Below are 20,323 nucleotides of genomic sequence, written 5' to 3' on the forward strand. Positions count from 1 at the left end.
CAAAATAAATAAGGAATCTACAACTAGAAATATTGCAGTACAATTCTGTAATACATGAATTCTAGCTATTTTGATCTGTGGCTTACTATACTTTGTTTTTCAATGATAGTATTTTTCTTTCCGCAAGTTCTCTTTGAGTATTCTTTCAAACCTGCCCGATCATCTTCCTTTCATAATTTAGGTTTCTGCCTTTATTTTCTTTATGTATTTCATAATTTAGATTTCTGTCTTTATTTATGCATTAAACCTCGCATTTTATAACTGATAATTCCAATCAAATCTTTATAGGTCTTATTCTACTGTTTTGTTGTTGGTACTGTTAATGTTTTTCTAACTGGTGTTCATAGTAGCTTCTTTATGGCCTTTGCTCTTTGATTTGGCTCATCTTTCTCTTTGGGAATACTTGGGGGTTTGGGTTGATATTGTGTTCCTCCAGACAACATATGTTTTGTTTAGGCCAGATATTTCACAGCACTACCAACCAAGACTAAATTAATTGCTTGAGTTAGGATTTGCTAGATAAGGCATGTGGTAAAAAATGTCAACAAATCTACATATTAGCAAGCCATAGTTAGAATCAAAATTTCAAGTTACACTTCATTAGACCCAGAGTACTCACTGTAAGACAGGCAATCTTCCTTACTGCTTTTTCCAGCTAATGGATTTTTTCCTAACCTACCTGTTTACTGACTCAGCACCTTTTAAAGCCCAAGGTGGTTTAACAACCACATCTTCCTTTTTAAATTCAAAGCTCTAGGTTCCTGGTATTAACAGTTGGGGGATGCCTCATGGTACCCCATAGCTTCCATACAAACTTCTCACTGCAGTTTCCACCCCTGAGGGTTTCCCTTACTTTCTTGTAAGCTTAGCTGTGCAATTGGACTTTTTCCCCTCGTGTTTCTTTGGCTTTGTGCTAAAAGAGTTTCAGACTCCTTTGTTATCTGTATAACAGGAAATGGAAGCTGTCCTGTAGGTTCTTTTGTAATTTTGTACATTGCTATTCTGGATGATCTGGTTTTAGAACCCATAATGTCTGGGTAGATGTTTGTTACTAGTTCTCTCTGTTGGGGTAGGCTGCTATATCCTACACTTTTTTTTTTTTTTTGGTATCTTGGGGGGAGGGAGTTTTCATACCTTTGCAGAAGAAAATAGTGAAAATTTTTAATGTTTCAAATTATACAAATTAATGGTACCTTTCTGAATCAGGTAGTAGAACTACAAAATAGATTATCTGAAGAATCGAAGAAAGCAGATAAATTAGATTTTGAATATAAGCGGCTAAAAGAAAAAGTTGACAGTCTTCAAAAAGAAAAGGATGTGAGTATAATAAGGCATTTTGGTTTTGAGCACTGCTAAAATTAAGATAATGATATTTAATTCCTTCTATTTATAAATTTTTTAATTAGAGATCCTGTTTTTTAAATTAGAGAAGATTTACATTTGTGTTTCAGAAATAAATCTAAAATAAAAGATTAAAAGAATAATTTTATTTCCACTAATTTCTTTTGTGTATCTTTATCTTTTCTACCACTGTTGCTTCTTACACATTGTTTTGCTCATTACTTTCTATAAATTTGTGTAGCTTTTTTGTTTTCTTTAGAATTAATACAGAGGACACAGTTCTTTTTGTTGTTCAGCATATTTTGAATCTTTTAAAAATGTTTTTACTTTGTAATGGTTTATGAATATTTGAAGTCTTTGCTGTTTGATTTTTTTTTATGTCTAATGAAAGGAATGTTATTTGTATAATATCCTTACGTTAAGGACAGAGTAGACACTTATGTTTAACTGTGAATAACATTGCCTTGCACATACTAGATATTGAATATTGTTGAATGGGAAAAAGTTTGTTGTAATATTTTCCTTTTATTATGATCTTTCTGTGGAAGATGAAAAGGTGAAACATGCCCATTTTCACTGCTGTTCATCATTCTCTTAGTAAGGCGAAGACCACCGATGAATAAATTCATAAAACTTGAAGCTAACTTTTCTTCTTTTTAATGTCCCTCCAGAGGTTAAGAACAGAAAGGGATTCTCTGAAGGAAACCATTGAAGAGCTTCGTTGTGTACAGGCTCAAGAAGGACAGCTCACAACTCAAGGTAAAAACATTTCAGTAACCAAGATTATTTATTTCTTATGATAACAGTAGGAATTTTAGCTTCAGGGGTACCTGGGTAGCTCAGTCAGTTGAGTGGCCAACTCTTGATTTTGGCTCAGGTCATGATCTCAGGGTCCTGGGATCAAGCCCCATGTTGGGCTCCATGCTCAGCAGGGAGTCTGCTTGAGGATTCTCTCTCTGCCCCTCCCCCCCACTTGCACTCTCTCTCTCTCTCTCTCTCTCAAATAAATACATACTTTTTTTTTTAATTTTAGATTCATTTTAAAGTGCTTGCAACAATGGATGAAAATGAAAAATTAGTGAACAGGCTGTGAAGTTGATATAAATTCTAAACTGTTAGCCAGATTTTATGGTAAACAGGCTATAGTAATGAGACCAGATTTACTTGCCTATTATTTTAATTTAAATATTTGAATTTTATCAGGTCAAAAGCATAAACATTTGTTAAATCATTTGTGTTAATAATAAACCTGGAAAGTTTTATTCTGGAAAGTTTCTTATGACCTCTTTAAAAGTCAAACTTTCTAAGTCAGTGATTTTGTTTTTTTTCCACCTGAGATATGGGGTGGATATCAATCCATTACAGGACTTCTGTCCAAAGTAGAACTCTGCTATTCTCATAGGAAAGGAGCAGCACTTAGCTCAGGGTTAGTCCCTACCACTTTTGTCATCATGCTGGCAGATTTGGAGCCCAAACAGTGACTTGTACAGCTTCACAGTTGTTCGCTCCCCTCTAGTAACAAGCCCTTGGCTTTTCAGTTACCCAAAACTGGAATTCTTCCTTTCCTGTGACTATACCCTCCTTTTTCTCTTCATTCCTTCTACAGATTACATTGCACCTTTAACCCCTTCTGGCCTCGTTTTCTAGCTTACACAGCCTGTCTATTAGCCATTTTAACTATGTTTTCATCACCACCATCTTTCCTTATGCTGAAAGCTTATCAAACCCTAATTCAGATAACCTAAAGTTTTTTTCTCTATTCCAAATTAACCAGGACCAGCTAAAGACAATTATTTTCTCTTTTTTCTTTTTTTTATTAAGGTATAATTGACATATAACATTATGTTAGTTTCAGGTGTACAATCTAATGATTTGATATTTGTATATATTGTGAAATGATCACCACACTAAGTCTAATTAACATCCATCAACATACACAGTTACAAAATTTGTTTCTCTTGTGATGAGAACTTTTAAGATCTACTCTCAGCAACTTTCAGATATGCAGTACAGTACTATTAACTATAGTCACCATGCTGTACATTATAGCCTTGTGACTTATTTATATTGTATCTGGAAGTTTATATCTTTTGAACCCCTTCACCCATTTTGCCAACCCTTCACATCCCACCTCCGGCAACCACCAGTCAGTTCTCTGTCTATGAGCTTGGTTTTTTGGTGTTGTTTTTTGTTTTGTTTTCTTTAGATTCCACTTAGAATTGAGATCGCACAGTATTTGTCTTTCTATATCTGAGTTATTTCACTTAGCATAATGCTCTCTCAAGGTTCATAATATCACAAATGGCAAGATTTCATTCTTTTTATGACTGAATAATATTTATATACACACACCCCCCCCCCCAGTTTGTTTATCCATTTATCAATTGATGGAAATGTAGGTTGTTTCCATGTCTTAACTGTTGTAAATAGTGAGGGCACAGATACCTCCTCAAGTTAGTATTTTCATTTCCTATGGATAAATTCCCAGAAGAGGAATTGCTGGATCATATGGTATTTCTATTTTTAATTCTTTAAGGATCCTCCATACTGTTTCCCACAGTAGCTACACCAAATTACATTCCCTCCAACAGTGCACAAGGGTTCCCTTTTCTCCACATCCTCACAACTTGTTATCTCTTGTCCTTTGGATAATAGCTGTTCTAACAGGTGTGAGGTGACCTCTCATTGTGGTTTTGATATGCATCTTTCTGATAGTGACGTTGAGCATCTTTTCATGTGTCTGTTGGCCATCTGTTTGTCTTCTTTGTAGAAAATGCCTATTGAGGTCCTCTGCCCATTTCTTAATTGTTGTTTTTGCAGTTGAGTTGTATGAGTTGTTTTTTATATTAACCCCTTATTAGACACATGGTTTGCAAATATTTTCTTCCATTTAGTACATTGCCTTTTCATCTTGTTCATAGTTTTCTTTGCTGTGCAGAGGCTCTTTAGTTTATAGTAGTCAGTAATAGATTTTTGCTTTTGAGAAAATTATGTATGTTTTCACACACACATACGCACACACAACTATTTCTGAATGTAATTGGACCCTTATTGCTGCTTGGTAATCCTTTCATGTATCTCTAATCAACTGTATGAGTTTTCCCAAAATTTAGGAATCAGCCTAAGCCTTAATTCTTTAACTCTGAGCTCCTATATCCTCAAGAGAGACCATCCTATGTAAACTTACACATTTGTTTCTTTGCTACCTATAAACCCATATGTTTTAACCTTATTTACATATATGTTGTTGACCTAGCCATTTTGCTCTAAAAATTTATCCTAATGAATTAAACATCATTTATAATAGTGAAATTTAGAAACAGTCTAGAAGTTAGCAGTCTCATTCAACTGTATCCTATAGAGCCATTCAAAAGAATGAAGTATATTTTGTATGCCTGACATGGAGTGTTGTGTATATCATTATGTTTAAAAAGTTGGTGACATTGTAATAAACACTGTTAGCAAGCTAAGAATAGAAGGAAACTTCCTCAAGCTAATAAAGGACAGCTATGAAAAACCTATAGCTAACCTCGTACTTAATGATGAATATTAAATGCTTTTCCCCTAAGATCAGAAACAAGGCAAGGATGATCACTCTTTTTTTTCTATTTTGTTATTATTTACTAAACTCCAGTATAGTTAACATACAGTGTTATATTAGTTTCAAGTGTACAATATAGTGATTCAGTAATTCTATACATCACTTAGTGCTCATCAAGATAAGTGTACTTCTTAATCCCCATCACCTATTTCATCCATCCCCCCCCACCCACCTTCCCTCTGATAATTGTCTGTTCTCTATAGTTAAGTGAGAGTCTGTTTTTAGGTTTGTCTCTTCCTTTTTTTTTTTTTTCTTACAGTGGGAGCAGGGAGGGACCAAGGGAGAGGGAGAGAGAGAATCTTAGCATTATACTCTGTAGCTGCATCCGTGTTGTTGCAAATGGCAAGATCTTGTTCTTTTTTATGGCCAAATACTATTCCATATATACCACCTCTTCTTTATCCATTTACCTATCATTGGACACTTGGGTTGCTTCCATAATTTGGCTATTGTAAATAATGCTGCCATAAACATAGGGGTGCATATAAGGGTGTTCAGTCTTGACACTTCTATTCATCATAGTATCAGAGGTTCTAGGCAGTGCAGTCAGGCAAGAAAAAGAAATAAAAGGCATTCAGATTGGAAAGGAGGATGTAAAAAAATCAGAACTAGTAAGTAAGTTCAGCAAAGTCTCAAGATACAAGATCAGTATATAAATACCAACTATATTTCTGTGACTACTAGTAAATAATCTGAAAATGAAATTACAATAGTATCTTAAAGAATAAAATGCTCAGGAGTAGGTTTAACAAAGAAGTGTAAGCTTGAACACTAAAAACTATAAATCACTGCCAAGATAAAGATCTAGATATATGGGGACTCATGGGTGGCTCAGTCGGTTAAGTGCCTACCTTCGGCTCAGGTCATGATCCCCAAGGTCCCAGGATCGAGTCCCACATCAGGCTCCCTGCTCAGCTGGGAGCCTGCTTCTCCCTCTGCGTGCCGCTCCCTCTGCTTGTGCTCTCTCTCCCTCTCTCTGACAAATAAAATTAAAAAAAAAAAAAAAATCTGGATATAGAGAGAGACAGTCCATGTTCAGGTATCAGAAAATTCACTCTAGTTAAGATTGCAGTTCTCTTTATTGATTTAAAGATTTGATGCAATTCCAATCAGATTCTAAGCAGACTTCTTTGGTAGAAATTGACACGCTGATCCAACAATTTATATGAAAATACAGAGGAGCTAGTATAACAACAACAAAAAATCGTGGAACGGACTACATTCTGATTTCAGAACTTACTATAAAGCTACTATAATTAAAAAGCATGAAATTGACATAAAGATAGACATGGAGATCAATAGAATGTACCACATTAATAGAATGAAGGAAAAAAAACCATCTGATCATTTCAATTGATGCAGAAAAGGCATTTGATAAAATCTAACACCCTTTCATCATAAAACACACACACATACAAAACACCTCAATAAATTAGGAAGAGAACTAGAAAAGATATTTCCATAACATGATAAAGGCCATATATGACAAACCCACAGTGCACATCATACTCAGTGATGAAAGATTGAAAGCTTTTCCTCTAAGATCAGAAGCAAGACAATACCAACTGCCACCACTTCTATACTTCTATTCAACATAGCACAGATGTTCTAGCCAGAGCAATTAGAGCAAAATTTTTTTAAAATCTAAATTGGAAAAGAAGAACTAAAACTATCGCTGCAGATGACATCACCAAAATCAAAAAAACACCTCTTAGAACTAATAAAATGAATTCAGCAAAGTTGCAAGATGCAATTCAGTTATATTAGCTGCAAAAATAAATTATATATGTGTATGCTAATAATGAACAGTACAAAAAGGAAATTAAGAAAATTTTATTTACAATAGGATCAAAAAGAATAAAATATTTAGGAATAAATTTAACCAAGGAGGCAAAGACTTGCACCCTAAAAACTACAAAAGTATTGAGATAACAATACTGTCAAAAGCAATCTACATATTCAGTACAACCCTTATTAAAATATTATTGGCATTTTTTGCAGAAACAGAAAAACCCATCTTAAAATTCATAGGGAATGTCAACCCTGAATAGCCAGAACAGTCTTGAAAAAGAAAAAGTTGGAGAACTCACCCTAATGATTTCAAAACTTAATAAAAAGGTAGAAATCAAAGCAGTGGGTATAGGCATAAGGACAGACATACAGACTACTGAAATAGAATAAAGAGCCCAGAAATAAACTCTCCTATATATATGGTCAGTTGATTTTCAACAACGGTGTCAGGACCATTCAGTGGGGGAACTGAAAGTCTTTTCAACATACTCCGTGGGAAAAACTGGATATCCACATCCAAAAGCATGAAGTTGTACCCCTATACCATATTTAAAAAATGAAATCAAAATGGGTAAAAGACCTAAATATAAGAGTTAAACCTATAAAACTTTTAGGTGAAAACGGGGAAATTATCATACTTTGGATCTGATTTCTTGGAATTAATACCAAAAGCACAGGCAATAAATGAGAAAATTGTACTTAATCAACTTTTGTGCATCAAAGAACAGTATTGATAGTGAAAAGGCAACCCATAAAATGGGGAGAAAATATTTGTAAATCATATATTCGGTAAGTGATTGATATCCAGAATACATAAAGAACTTATACAACTCAACAACAGCAAAAAACAACTAAGCTCACAAGTGGGTAAAGGACTTGAATAGGTATTTCTCCGAAGAAGATATACAAATGGCAAAAAAGCACATGAAAAGATGTTCAGTATCAAAGTCATTAGAGAAATGCAGATCAAAACCACAATGAGATGGTTCACATCCATTTGGAATGGATTATTACCAGAAAAAGAGAAAGGAAAGTAATTCTTGGGAGGCATGTGGAGAAATTGGAACCCTCATGCATTGCTGGTAGGAATGTAAAATGGGGAGCCACTGGTGGAAGAGTTCAGGGGTTCTTCAAAAAGTTAAAAATAAAATCACCACATGATCCAGCAATTTCATTCCAAAATAAATATCCAAAAGCATTCAAAGCAAGGACTCAAGCAGAAACTGGTTTACCAACGTTCGTAGCAGCATTATTCACAGTAGCCAAAAGATGGAAACAGCCTAAATGTTCCTTAGCAGATGAATGGGTCAAGAAAATGTACATGTAAGGGGCGGAGCAAGATGGCGGAGGAGTAGACCACCTGGATTTCATCTCCTCTCAGGAATTCAGCTGGATAGGGATCAAACCATTCTGAACACCTACAAACTCAACAGGAGATCGAAGAAAAGAAGAGCAACAACTCTCTCATCAGAAAAGCGACCACTTTCTGGAAGGTAGGACATGCGGAGAAGTGAATCCGAGGCGATATTCGGGAGGATAGACGGCGGGGGAGGGGCCTCCATAGGCCGCTTCTGGCAAGTGATAGAGCCGCGGAGCACAAAATCGGAACTTTTAAGTCTGCTCCGCCGAGGGACGTCACTCTGGTGGCTAAGCGGGGGGTGGAACCCTCTGGGACAGTGTGGTCTCAGGACCCTCGGGGTCACAGAAAGACCGGGGGTGCCTGAGTGTGGCAGAGCTCCCAGGTAACGGAGCAGGGAAACCGGCTGCAGAGGCGGAGCCCAGGCGCGGGCTCTCAGCTTGGGGTTGCCATACACCGTGATCCACGGCACAGTCGGGCCACTGCTCCTCCAGCAGGGACCCAACAAGCGGCAGATCACGGAGACTCACCTTCCTCCCCCGGGAGGCGCCGCGCGGGAGCGCACCGCAGGGATCTGCTGAGTTTGGAGACTCCACCCGGGGTCGGGTACCAGAGAGAGAAACGCGCGGTCACAGGCCGGGTGAGCACGGAGTGCGGCCGGAGACCGGGGAGACGGGAGTGACTGACGGCTTTTCTGTGGGGGCTCACTGAGGAGCGGGGCCCCGAATTCTCGGCTCCTCCGGGGTGTAGATTGGGAGGGCGCCATTTTCACTCTCCGCCTCCAAAGCTGTACGGAAAGCTCACAGGGAACAAAAGCTCCGGAGAGCAAACCCGAGCAGATGACTTAGCCGGGAGGGGGCAAGGGCGGGGCAATTCCGCCTCCAGCAAAGACATTTGGAAACCAAGGCAACAGGCCCCTCCCCAGAAGATCAGCGAGAACAGCCAGCCAAGACCAAGTTTACCCATCAATGAGAACGGCAGAACTCCAGCGCTAGGGGAATAATGCACATAGAATTAATGGCTTTTCCCCATGATTCTTTAGTCTTTCAAAGTTAATTTTTTTTTAACTGTCTTTTTTTTTTTGAATTTTACTTTTTCCCTTTTTCAACCAACATCTTATCACTCCCTTTTTTAAAAAAACATTTTTATTTTTCATTTTTAGAGTCATATTCTATCCCTTCATAGTAGTTACCCGTATTTTTGGCATATATATATATAAGTTCTCTCTTTAAAATTTTGAAATAGTTTCTTCTAACGTTAAAATATACCCTAAATCTCTAGTATATGGTGTTTTCTATTCCCCTGCCTGATCACATTCTCTCCCTTTTTTTTTCTTTTTTCTTTTTTTAATCCTCTTCTTTCTTTTTTCAAACAACTTCTTACCAATTCCTTTTATAAAATTTTTTATAATTTCCATCTTTAGTCATATTACATCCCTTCATCATATCAACCCTTATTTTTGTACATATATAAGTTTTTCTTTCTTTAAAATTTTGGGAGGCACTTTCAAGACCAAAATACACCCCAAATCTAATGTGTGGCACTGATCTATATACCAGCCTGATCATATTTGATCACATTCTGGTTTTGTTGTTGTTGTTTTGTTTTGTTTGTTTTTATCTTTTTTTTCTTTTTCTTTTTTCTCTCTTTCCATTTCTTCTTCCACTGCTTCAGGTCTTTTCTGATTTGTTTAGAGTATATTTTCTGGGGACATTGTTACTCTGCTAGCATTTTGTTCTCTCATTAATCTATTCTCCTCTGCACAAAATGACAAGATGGAAAAAATCACCTCAACAAAAAGAACAAGAGGTAGTACCGACTGCCAGGGACCTACTCAATACGGACATTAGTACGATGTCAGATCTAGAGTTCAGAATCATCACTTTAAAGATACTAGCTGGGCTTGAAAAAAATATGGAAGTCATTAGAGAAACCCTTTCTGGAGAAGTAAAAGAACTAAAATCTAACCAAGTAGAAATCAAAAAGGCTATTAATGAGCTGCAATAAAAAATGGGGGCGCTAACTGCTAGGATAAATGAGGCAGAAGAGAGAATCAGTAATATAGAAGACCAAATATGGAAAATAAAGAAGCTGAGAAAAAGAGAGATAAACAACTACTGGATCACGAGGGCAGAATTCGAGAGATAAGCGATACCATAAGAAGAAACAACATTAGAATAATTGGGATCCCAGAAGAAGAAGAAAGAGAGAGAGGGGCAGAAGGTATAATGGAGCAAATTATAGCAGAGAATTTCCCTAATTTGGGGAAGGAAACAGGCGTCAAAATCCAGGAAACACAGAGAACCCCTCTCAAAATCAATAAAAATAGGTCAACACCCCGACATCTAATAGTAAAACTTACGAGTCTCATAGACAAAGAGAAAATCCTGAAAGCAGCTCGGGAGAAGAGATATGTAACCTACAATGGTAGAAACATTAGATTGGCAACAGACCTATCCACGGAGACCTGGCAGGCCAGAAAGGACTGGCAGGATATATTCAGAGCACTAAATGAGAAAAATATGCAGCCAAGAATACTATATCCAGCTAGGCTGTCATTGAAAATTGAAGGAGAGATAAAAAGCTTCCAGGACAAACAAAAACTAAAGGAATTTGCAAACACAAAACCAGCCCTACAGGAAATCTTGAAAGGGGTCCTCTAAGCAGAGAGAGACCCTAAAAGCAAGATAGACCAGAAAGGAACACAGACAATATATGGTAACAGTCACCTTACAGGCAATACAATGGCACTAAATTCCTATCATTCAATAGTTACCCTGAATGTAAATGGGCTAAATACCCCAATCAAAAGACACAGGCTATCAGACTGGATTAAAAAACAAGACCCATCGATATGCTGTCTGCAAGAGACTCATTTTAGAACCAAAGACAGCCCCAGATTGAAAGTGAGGGGGAGGAAAACCATTTACCATGCTAATGGACACCAAAAGAAAGCTGGGGTGGCAATCCTTATATCAGACAAATTAGATTTTAAACCAAAGACTGTAATAAGAGATGAGGAAGGACATTATATCCTACTTAAAGGGTCTATCCAACAAGAAGATCTAACAATTGTAAATATCTATGCCCCTAACATGGGAGCAGCCAATTATATAAGGCAATTAATAACAAAAGCAAAGAAACACATCGATAACAAAAGCAAAGAAACACATCGACAACAATACAATGATAGTGGGGGACTTTAACACCCCCCTCACTGAAATGGACAGATCGTCTAAGCAAAAGATCAACAAGGAAATAAAGACTTTAAATGACACACTGGACCAAATGGACTTCACAGACATATTCAGAACATTCCATCCCAAAGCAACGGAATACACATTCTTCTCTAGTCCCCATGGAACATTCTCCAGAATAGATCACATCCTAGGTCATGAATCAGGTCTCAACCGGTACCAAAAGATTGGCATCATTCCCTGCCTATTTTCAGACCACAATGCTTTGAAACTAGAACTCAATCACAAGAGGAAAGTCGGAAAGAACTCAAATACATGGAGGCTAAAGAGCATCCTACTGAAGAATGAATGGGTCAACCAGGAAATTAAAGAAGCATTTAAAAAATACATGGAAACCAATGAAAATGAAAACACAACTATTCAAAATCTTTGGGATGCAGCAAAGGCAGTCCTAAGAGGAAAGTATATAGCAATACAAGCCTTTCTCAAGAAACAAGAAAGGTCTCAAGTACACAACCTAACCCTACACCTAAAGGAGCTGGAGAAAGAACAGCAAATAAAGCCTAAACCCAGCAGGAGAAGAGAAATAATAAAGATCAGAGCAGAAATCAATGAAATAGAAACTAAAAGAACAGTAGAACAGATCAACGAAACTAGGAGCTGGTTCTTTGAAAGAATTAACAAGATTGATAAACCCCTGGCCAGACTTATCAAAAAGAAAAGAGAAATGACCCAAATCAACAAAATCATGAATGAAAGAGGAGAGATCACAACCAACACCAAAGAAATACAAACAATTATAAGAACATATTAGGAGCAACTCTATGCCAGCAAATTAGATAACCTGGAAGAAATGGATGCATTCCTAGAGATGTACCAACTACCAAAACTGAACCAGGAAGAAATAGAAAACCTGAACAGACCTATAACCACTAAGGAAATTGAAGCGGTCATCAAAAATCTCCCAACAAAAGCCCAGGGCCAGGTGGCTTCCCAGGGGAATTCTAGCAAACATTTCAAGAAGAATTAATACCTATTCTTCTGAAACTGTTCCAAAAAGTAGAAATGGAAGGAAAACTTCCAAACTCATTTTATGAGGCCAGCATTACCTTGATCCCAAAACCAAAGACCCCATCAAAAAGGAGAATTACAGACCAATATCCCTGATGAACACGGATGCAAAAATTCTCACCAAAATACTAGCCAATAGGATCCAACAGTACATTAAAAGGATTATTCACCACGACCAAGTGGGATTTATCCCTGGGCTGCAAGGTTGGTTCAACATCCGCAAATCAATCAACGTGATAGAATACATTAACAAAAGAAAGAACAAGAATCATATGATCCTCTCAATAGATGCAGAAAAAGCTTTTGACAAAGTACAGCATCCTTTCTTGATCAAAACTCTTCAGAGTTTAGGCATAGAGGGTACATACCTCAATATCATAAAAGCCATCTATGAAAAACCTACAGCAAATATCATTCTCAATGGGGAAAAACTGAGAGCTTTCCCCCTAAGGTCAGGAACGCGGCAGGGATGTCCACTATCACCACTGCTGTTCAACATATTATTGGAAGTCCTAGCCACAGCAATCAGACAACAAAAAGAAATCAAAGGCATCCAAATCGGCAAAGAAGAAGTCAAACTCTCACTCTTTGCAGATGATATGATACTTTATGTGGAAAACCCCAAAGACTCCACCCCAAAACGGCTAGAACTCATACAGGAATTCAGTCAAGTGGCAAGATATAAAATCAATGCACAGAAGTCAGTGGCATTCCTATACACCACCACCAAGACCGAAGAAAGAGAAATTAAGGAGTCGATCCCATTTACAATCGCACCCAAAACCATAAGATACCTAGGAATAAATCTAACCAAAGAGACAAAGGATCTGTACTCAGAAAACTATAAAATACTCATGAAAGAAATTGAGGAAGACACGAAGAAATGGAAAAACGTTCCATGCTCATGGATTGGAAGAACAAATATTGTGAAGATATCAATGCTACCTAGAGCAATCTACACCTTCAGTGCAATCCCCATCAAAATACCATCCACTTTTTTCAAAGAAAGGGAACAAATAATCCTAAAATTTGTATGGAACCAGAAAAGAACCCGCATAGCCAGAGGAATGTTGAAAAAGAAAAGCAAAGCCGGCGGCGTCACAATTCTGGACTTCCAGCTCTATTACAAAGCTGTCATCATCAAGACAGCATGGTACTGGCACAAAAACAGACACGTAGATCAATGGAACAGAATAGAGAGTCCAGAAATGGACTCTCAACTCTATGGTCAACTCATCTTTGACAAAGCAGGAAAGAATGTCCAATGGAACAAGACAGTCTCTTCAACAAATGGTGTTGGGAAAATTGGATAGCCACATGCAGAAGAATGAAACTGGACCATTTCCTTACACCACACACAGAAATAGACTCCAAATGGTTGAAAGACCTCAATGTGAGACAGGAGTCCATCAAAATCCTAAAGGAGAACACAGGCAGCAACCTCTTTGACTTCAGCCGAAGCAACTTCTTCCTAGAAACATCGCCAAAGGCAAGGGAAGCAAGGGCAAAAATGAACTATTGGGATTTCATCAAGATAAGAAGCTTTGGCACAGCAAAGGAAACAGTCAACAAAACCAAAAGACAACCAACAGAATGGGAGAAGATATTTGCAAATGACATATCAGATAAAGGGCTAGTATCCAAAATCTATAAAGAACTCATCAAACTCAACACCCAAAGAACAAAGAATGCAATCAAGAAATGGCAGAAGACATGAACAGACATTTTTCCAAAGAAGACATCCAAATGGCCAACAGACACATGAAAAAATGCTCAATATCGCTCAGCATCAGGGAAATCCAAATCAAAACCTCAATGAGATACCACCTCACACCAGTCAGAATGGCTAAAATTAACAAGTCAGGAAACGACAGATGTTGGCGGGGATGCGGAGAAAGGGGAACCCTCCTACACTGTTGGTGGGAATGCAAGCTGGTGCAGCCACTCTGGAAAACAGTATGGAGGTTCCTCAAAAAGTTGAAAATAGAGCTACCATATGATCCAGCAATTGCACTACTGGGTATTTACCCCAAAGATACAAAAGTAGGGATCCGAAAGGGTACGTGCACCCCGATGTTTATAGCAGCAATGTCCATAATAGCCAAACTGTGGAAAGAGCCAAGATGTCCATCGACAGATGAATGGATAAAGAAGAAGTGGTATATATATACAATGGAATATTATGCAGCCATCAAAAGGAATGAGATCTTGCCATTTGCAACGACATGGATGGAACTGGAGGGTATTATGTTGAGCGAAATAGGTCAAACAGAGAAAGACATGTATCATATGATCTCACTGATATGAGGAATTCTTAATCGCAGGAAACAAACTAAGGGTTGCTGGAGTGGGGGGTGGGGTGGGAGGGATGGGGTGACTGGGTGATAGACACTGGGGAGGGTATGTGCTCTGGTAAGCGCTGTGAATTGCGCAAGACTGTTGAATCTCAGGTCTGTACCTCTGAAACAAATAATGCAATATATGTTAAGAAAAAAGAAGAAGAAGAAGAAGGTAGCGGGAGGGGAAGAATGAAGCGGGGGAAATCGGAGGGGTAGCCGAACCATGAGAGACGATGGACTCTGAAAAACAAACTGAGGGTTCTAGAGGGGAGGGGCATGGGAGGATGGGTTAGCTTGGTGGTGGGTATTGAGGAGGGCACATTCTGCATGGAGCACTGGTTGTTATGCACAAACAATGAATCATGGAACTCTTCATCTAAAACTAATGATGTAATGTATGGGGATTAACATAAGAATAAAAAAAAAGGAAAAAAAAAGCAAACAACACAACACAATATGAAACAACATAAAAACACATAAGCAGCAAAAAAAAAAATAAAAAAAAAATGTACATGTATATATTTGAATACGTATACATATTCAATGGAATATTATTTGGCCATGAAAAGGAATGAGGTTCTCATAAGTCCTGCAATATGTTTGAGTTTTCAAAACATTTCGCTAAATGAAGGAATCCAGACACAAGGTAGGTGTTTCTGGTGGTTCTGCAGCATAGTGATTCGAGTTACTGCCATTCAGTTATACACTGTACAGTTGTTAAAATGGTATTAATATAAGGCAACTGTGACATGGTCTTTTACTTGACTAAAATGAAGACTTTAAATGTTAAAATTAATGCTTAAAGTAGGGTTTCATGTAGAAACTAAAATCAATGTACTCTCTCTTAAACCTTGCACCCGCATTTGTATATTTATAGGGTTAATGCCTCTGGGAAGTCAAGAATCTTCAGATAGTCTGGCGGCAGAGATTGTTACACCTGAAATCAGGTAAGGAGATCGTGAAATTCAGTCATACTGCACAGTATTCCTGGAGGAAACTTAGTCCTCTGCAATATAAAGAGGATCAGTTTCTTATTCCTTATTACTGACACTTTCAACATGAACTCAGTATTTAATGTCCATGTTTGCAGCATGTTAGAAGCTTTCTTCAGTTGGCCCAAGAGACTTGATTTCCCACTTCAGTAGGATAATATTTCACACATTCATGACAAATTAATATATTCGTGATTGGGTATCCTTACCAGACATTTAGCAGTGAAACCACTTGGCTTAAAGACAAAGATTACGCCTAGCCAACAGCCTGCAAAATTAGTCACTAAGATTTATTTGTTAACTATATGAAATGGTCTGGGAAAGATATAGTAGACAGAAATATCTCCCCACCTCTACTACTCTTCCCTCAATATTACTTTACTTTCTTAGTCATAGTGTTTCTAAAATTCCATTTATTTCACTATATACCTGGCTTGATATGTAGGAATGAAAAATTAGGGGAGAGGCACCAAGTGTCCAGCAGAAGGAGAATGATTAATCCTGAATATTGCTTTTACCTTCTTTGGGACTATTTGCCCCCCCCCCCTTTTTTTTTTAAAGATTGTATTTATTTATTTGAGAGAGAGAGAGCACATGAGAGGGTGGAGGGTCAGAGGGAGAAGCAGACTCCCTGCTGATCAGGGAGCCCGACGCAGGACTCGATCCCAGGACTCCAGGATCATGACCTGAGCCAAAGGCAGTTGCTTAACCAACTGAGCCACCCAGGCGCCCCTATTTGCCGCCTTTTAAAATTGACACTGTCCTTGACTCTCCATAACATCTTTGAGGGGTATTAAATGAAATAATGGTGTTGTGTAAGAGTTTTATGAACTCTGAAAGTTACCATAGGCATTCAGTTACTTGTTGAATAAATGACAACAATATTAATTCATTCTTGTTGGCATTTATTTAAGGAGGACAAACAAAAGGAGTATAATGCAGCACCAACAGTGGAAGCATCTTGTATACCTTTTACTTTTCTACCATCTGATGTGGTACTTTATTATTGGACCACTTGTGACATGGTCTTTTTTTATTTATGAATGCTTCTAATGCAGTTGGATTTTTAATCTGAGGAAGAGAAAAATGATAAAAATTCAACAAATAAAATGGCTTCTTTGAGTATGACTCAATACAAATTTAAATATACTCTGTTTCCAGAAGAGCTATCAAGAAAATGAAATGGTTGTGGTGCCTGGGTGGCTCAGTCGTTAAGCGTCTGCCTTCGGCTCAGGTCGTGGTCCCAGGGTCCTGGGATCGAGCCCCATATTGGGCTCCCTGCTCTGCGGGAAGCCTGCATCTCCCGCTCCCGCTCCCCCTGCTTGTGTTCCCTCTCTCGCTGTGTTTCCCTGTCAAATAAATAAAATGTTTTAAAAAAAAAGAAAATGAAATGGTAAAAGAGATGAAATATAACATTGTATTAGTTGAAGGTGTACAACTTGATGATTTCATATATGTCTGTATTATGAAATGATAACTGCAGTAAGTTAACATTCATCACCACACGTTTTTTTTTCTTGTGGTGGTACTTTTTCTTCGAGCAATTTGGCAGAATGTGAATATTGTCTACAAATATCCACAAAACTACTTTTCCAGAAATTAATCCTAAGGAAATAACCAGTAAAGCTGATTGTTATTAACTTGTTAAAGCTCAAAAGTGGTTAACAATCAAATTTGGAATAATTGGGCATTGATTAAGTAACAACTCATCTACACTGTTTAACATGTCATTTAAAGTAGTCTATTATCATTAATGTATAATGTTTAATGATATGAAAAAATTGTGAATAAGTGTAAACAGATGCAGCTCTAATACACCTTGTTAGCAAGAATACAGTTTATGCATATTTATGGGAATGGGCAGAATGCATATCTTGAAGGCATTCTTCATTGAATATTATATCTTGACACCGAGTGATTAGCGGTTCAAGAACATAGCATTAGAGGTCATGTTTTTTGATGAGAACTAAAGAACAAATATATAAATGCATTCATAGCTTAACCATTTAAACCTTTAGGAAATAAAATTTTGAAATATCATTCATTACAAATCATAATATTTGAAGATGCTGTTATCTTCACATTATCCATTCTGAAAAGAAAGTACTAAAGACCTGAAATGTAATGTCTTAGCCAGTTACAAGAGCTAAATTCTTTGCAGGTATTTTGTTTTTCCTTTCTGTTTTCTGTGTGAAATCTGTAATTATGCATAGCTGGATTTTGATAATGATATTGTATTGATGTGGCACATAATCAGTTTTTCTTTTGCTCTTTCAGGGAGAAACTTATTCGTCTTCAGCATGAGAATAAGATGTTAAAAATTAACCAAGAGGGTTCAGACAATGAAAAAATTGCCTTATTGCAGAGTCTTCTGGATGACGCAAATCTACGCAAGAATGAACTGGAGACAGAAAATAGGTAGGAATGTAGATAGATGGCAGCATTTAGACACAGGTTTCCTCTGTTTTCCTTGATTTTATACCCTTAAAGATTTGAATTTTATTTTGAATACTGATAATGTGTTATTCCATTTCATTTTTTTTTTCTTAAAGATTTTATTTATTTATTTGACAGAGAGAGACACAGCGAGAGAGGGAACACAAGCAGGGGGAGTGGGAGAGGGAGAAACAGGCTTCCTGCTGAGCAGGGAGCCCAATGCAGGGCTTGATCCCAGGACCCTGGGATCATGATCTGAGCCAAAGGCAGATGCTTAATGACTGAGCCACCCAGGCGCCCCTCCCATTTCATTTTAAGAGGACTTTAATCCATTTTCTCCATTTTCCTACTTATGGACACACATGTGGAAAAGTTTTGTGCCTCTTTACAACAGCATTTCCCTCTGTATTTCTTCAAGCAGGATGATATCAGACTCCTCCCCTTTTCCCTTTATAATTACTAATTAAAACTAGAGGATTAAAAAAGAGTCTGATCATTAATTCAACCTTTCACAATAACTTCAGTTCTATGCATTACCAGATTAATAAAGTTTACCATTTTTAAAAGCTAATACGTTGAAGGATCAGTTGATGTGAGACAAATAGGATCTATCATAACTGAATTGACAAGAACTTTGGGAAAAAAAAAAAAAAAAACCCTGTTATTTCTTGTGAGCCCTAAATGTCATTCATTTTATAAACAATTCAATTACGAGAATTTAGAATCTGCAAATTAAACAAGAAAACCACTTTTCTGCTTGTAAGTTTTCAGTGTATTGAATTATGCAGTCATTCAAAGCTACTTTAAAGCAGTAGCTTACTCTGGAAAGGATTACTTTTATATTTTGTTGTGACAATCTTTTGGTTCTTTCCCTTTTTGGAAATGTTTCTTAGATAACCAAACATATTTCCTTCACACTGTGATGTACTGTCATTTTTTATGGATTTGACATTTTTATTAATGGTTTCATAGTTTGCCTGATATTACAGATTGTTTATTATGCCCGATTGATTTGACAGTTCCCAGGTGTGAGTCGATCTTGTGAGTCAACATTGTTATGACAATTTTACATGTTCTGCCTTTCTTGGCACTTTAATTTTTAAAGCTGCTGAGGAAGAATCAGCGAACAGTATAAATACCAGGGGGTTATTAGAGCAAAATTAAGCATAAGCAGAAGGAGAACAGTTTTATATCAATTCTTAGAGCATAAAGAATGAATACTTCTTAAAAATACTTAGAAAAAGTTTGAAATGAAAAGGGGAGAAAAGGGAATTGCAGAAAGCAGCTGGTAATCACACAGTCCCATGGTGAGAGCACCTTCTGTTCAACTCCATCATCCTTTGCCTCCAGGCTATATTTTAACCATCTTACAGGAAGGCCTTCTGTGTACCCTAATTTTTTTTTTTTTTTTTTTTTTTTTTTAAAGATTTATTTATTTATTTGAGAGAGCGAGAATGAGAGAGAGTACATGAGAGGGGGGAGGGTCAGAGGGAGAAGCAGGCTCCTCACTGAGCGGGGAGCCCGATGCGGGACACGATCCCGGGACTCCAGGATCATGACCTGAGCCGAAGGCAGTCGCTCAACCAACTGAGCCACCCAGGCGCCCCATGTGTACCCTAATTTTTTTCCAGTGAATCCACCACACAACTTCCTTTATAATGCTTTGCATTGTTTCTCATAGGCCTTATAGCTGTTGGTCTTCTCTCATCAGAAACAAAACAACTACTTGTCATTTGTACAGCACTCATGTTGTAGATGACAGATTACCTTCCAAGTCCCGATGGCATTTACAGCTGTTTACAACTTAGTATCATGTTTGTTCTTTTTTTAAATCATTTTATCTTATTTTTTCATCATGATCAGTATACTCTTTAATCCCAATCCCTTCTTTCCTCCATCCCCACACCCATTTCCCTTCTGATAACCATCAGTGTGTTCTTTATAGGTAAGAGTCTGTTTCTTGATTTGACTTTATTTTTTTTTCCTTTGCTTATTTGTTTTGTTTCTTAAATTCCGCATGTGAATGAAATCATGTAGTATTTGTCTTTCTCTGGCTGACTTATATCACTTAACATTATACTCTTTAGCTCTTTGATGTTATTGCAAATGGCACGACTTCATTCTTATGACTAATACTCCATAGATAGGTGGTATATATACCACCTCTTCTTTATCTATTCACCTATCAGTGGGCATTT

The 20,323-nt window shown here is 37.4% G+C and overlaps 1 protein-coding gene across 1 annotated transcript in view; it reads left to right on the forward strand.

Moving 5' to 3' along the window:
• The window catches only part of HOOK3 (hook microtubule tethering protein 3), a 105,134-nt gene that overhangs the window by 60,379 nt on the left and 24,432 nt on the right, over positions 1 to 20,323 (forward strand). The window contains exons 12-15 of the mRNA XM_021681597.1: positions 1,207 to 1,317; positions 2,013 to 2,100; positions 15,575 to 15,644; positions 17,967 to 18,107. Coding sequence (XP_021537272.1) covers positions 1,207 to 1,317; positions 2,013 to 2,100; positions 15,575 to 15,644; positions 17,967 to 18,107 — 410 coding nt within the window. The remainder of the gene's footprint in view (positions 1 to 1,206; positions 1,318 to 2,012; positions 2,101 to 15,574; positions 15,645 to 17,966; positions 18,108 to 20,323) is intronic.

Source organism: Neomonachus schauinslandi, chromosome 2, assembly GCF_002201575.2.
Source record: "Neomonachus schauinslandi chromosome 2, ASM220157v2, whole genome shotgun sequence".
NCBI lineage: Eukaryota > Metazoa > Chordata > Mammalia > Carnivora > Phocidae > Neomonachus > Neomonachus schauinslandi.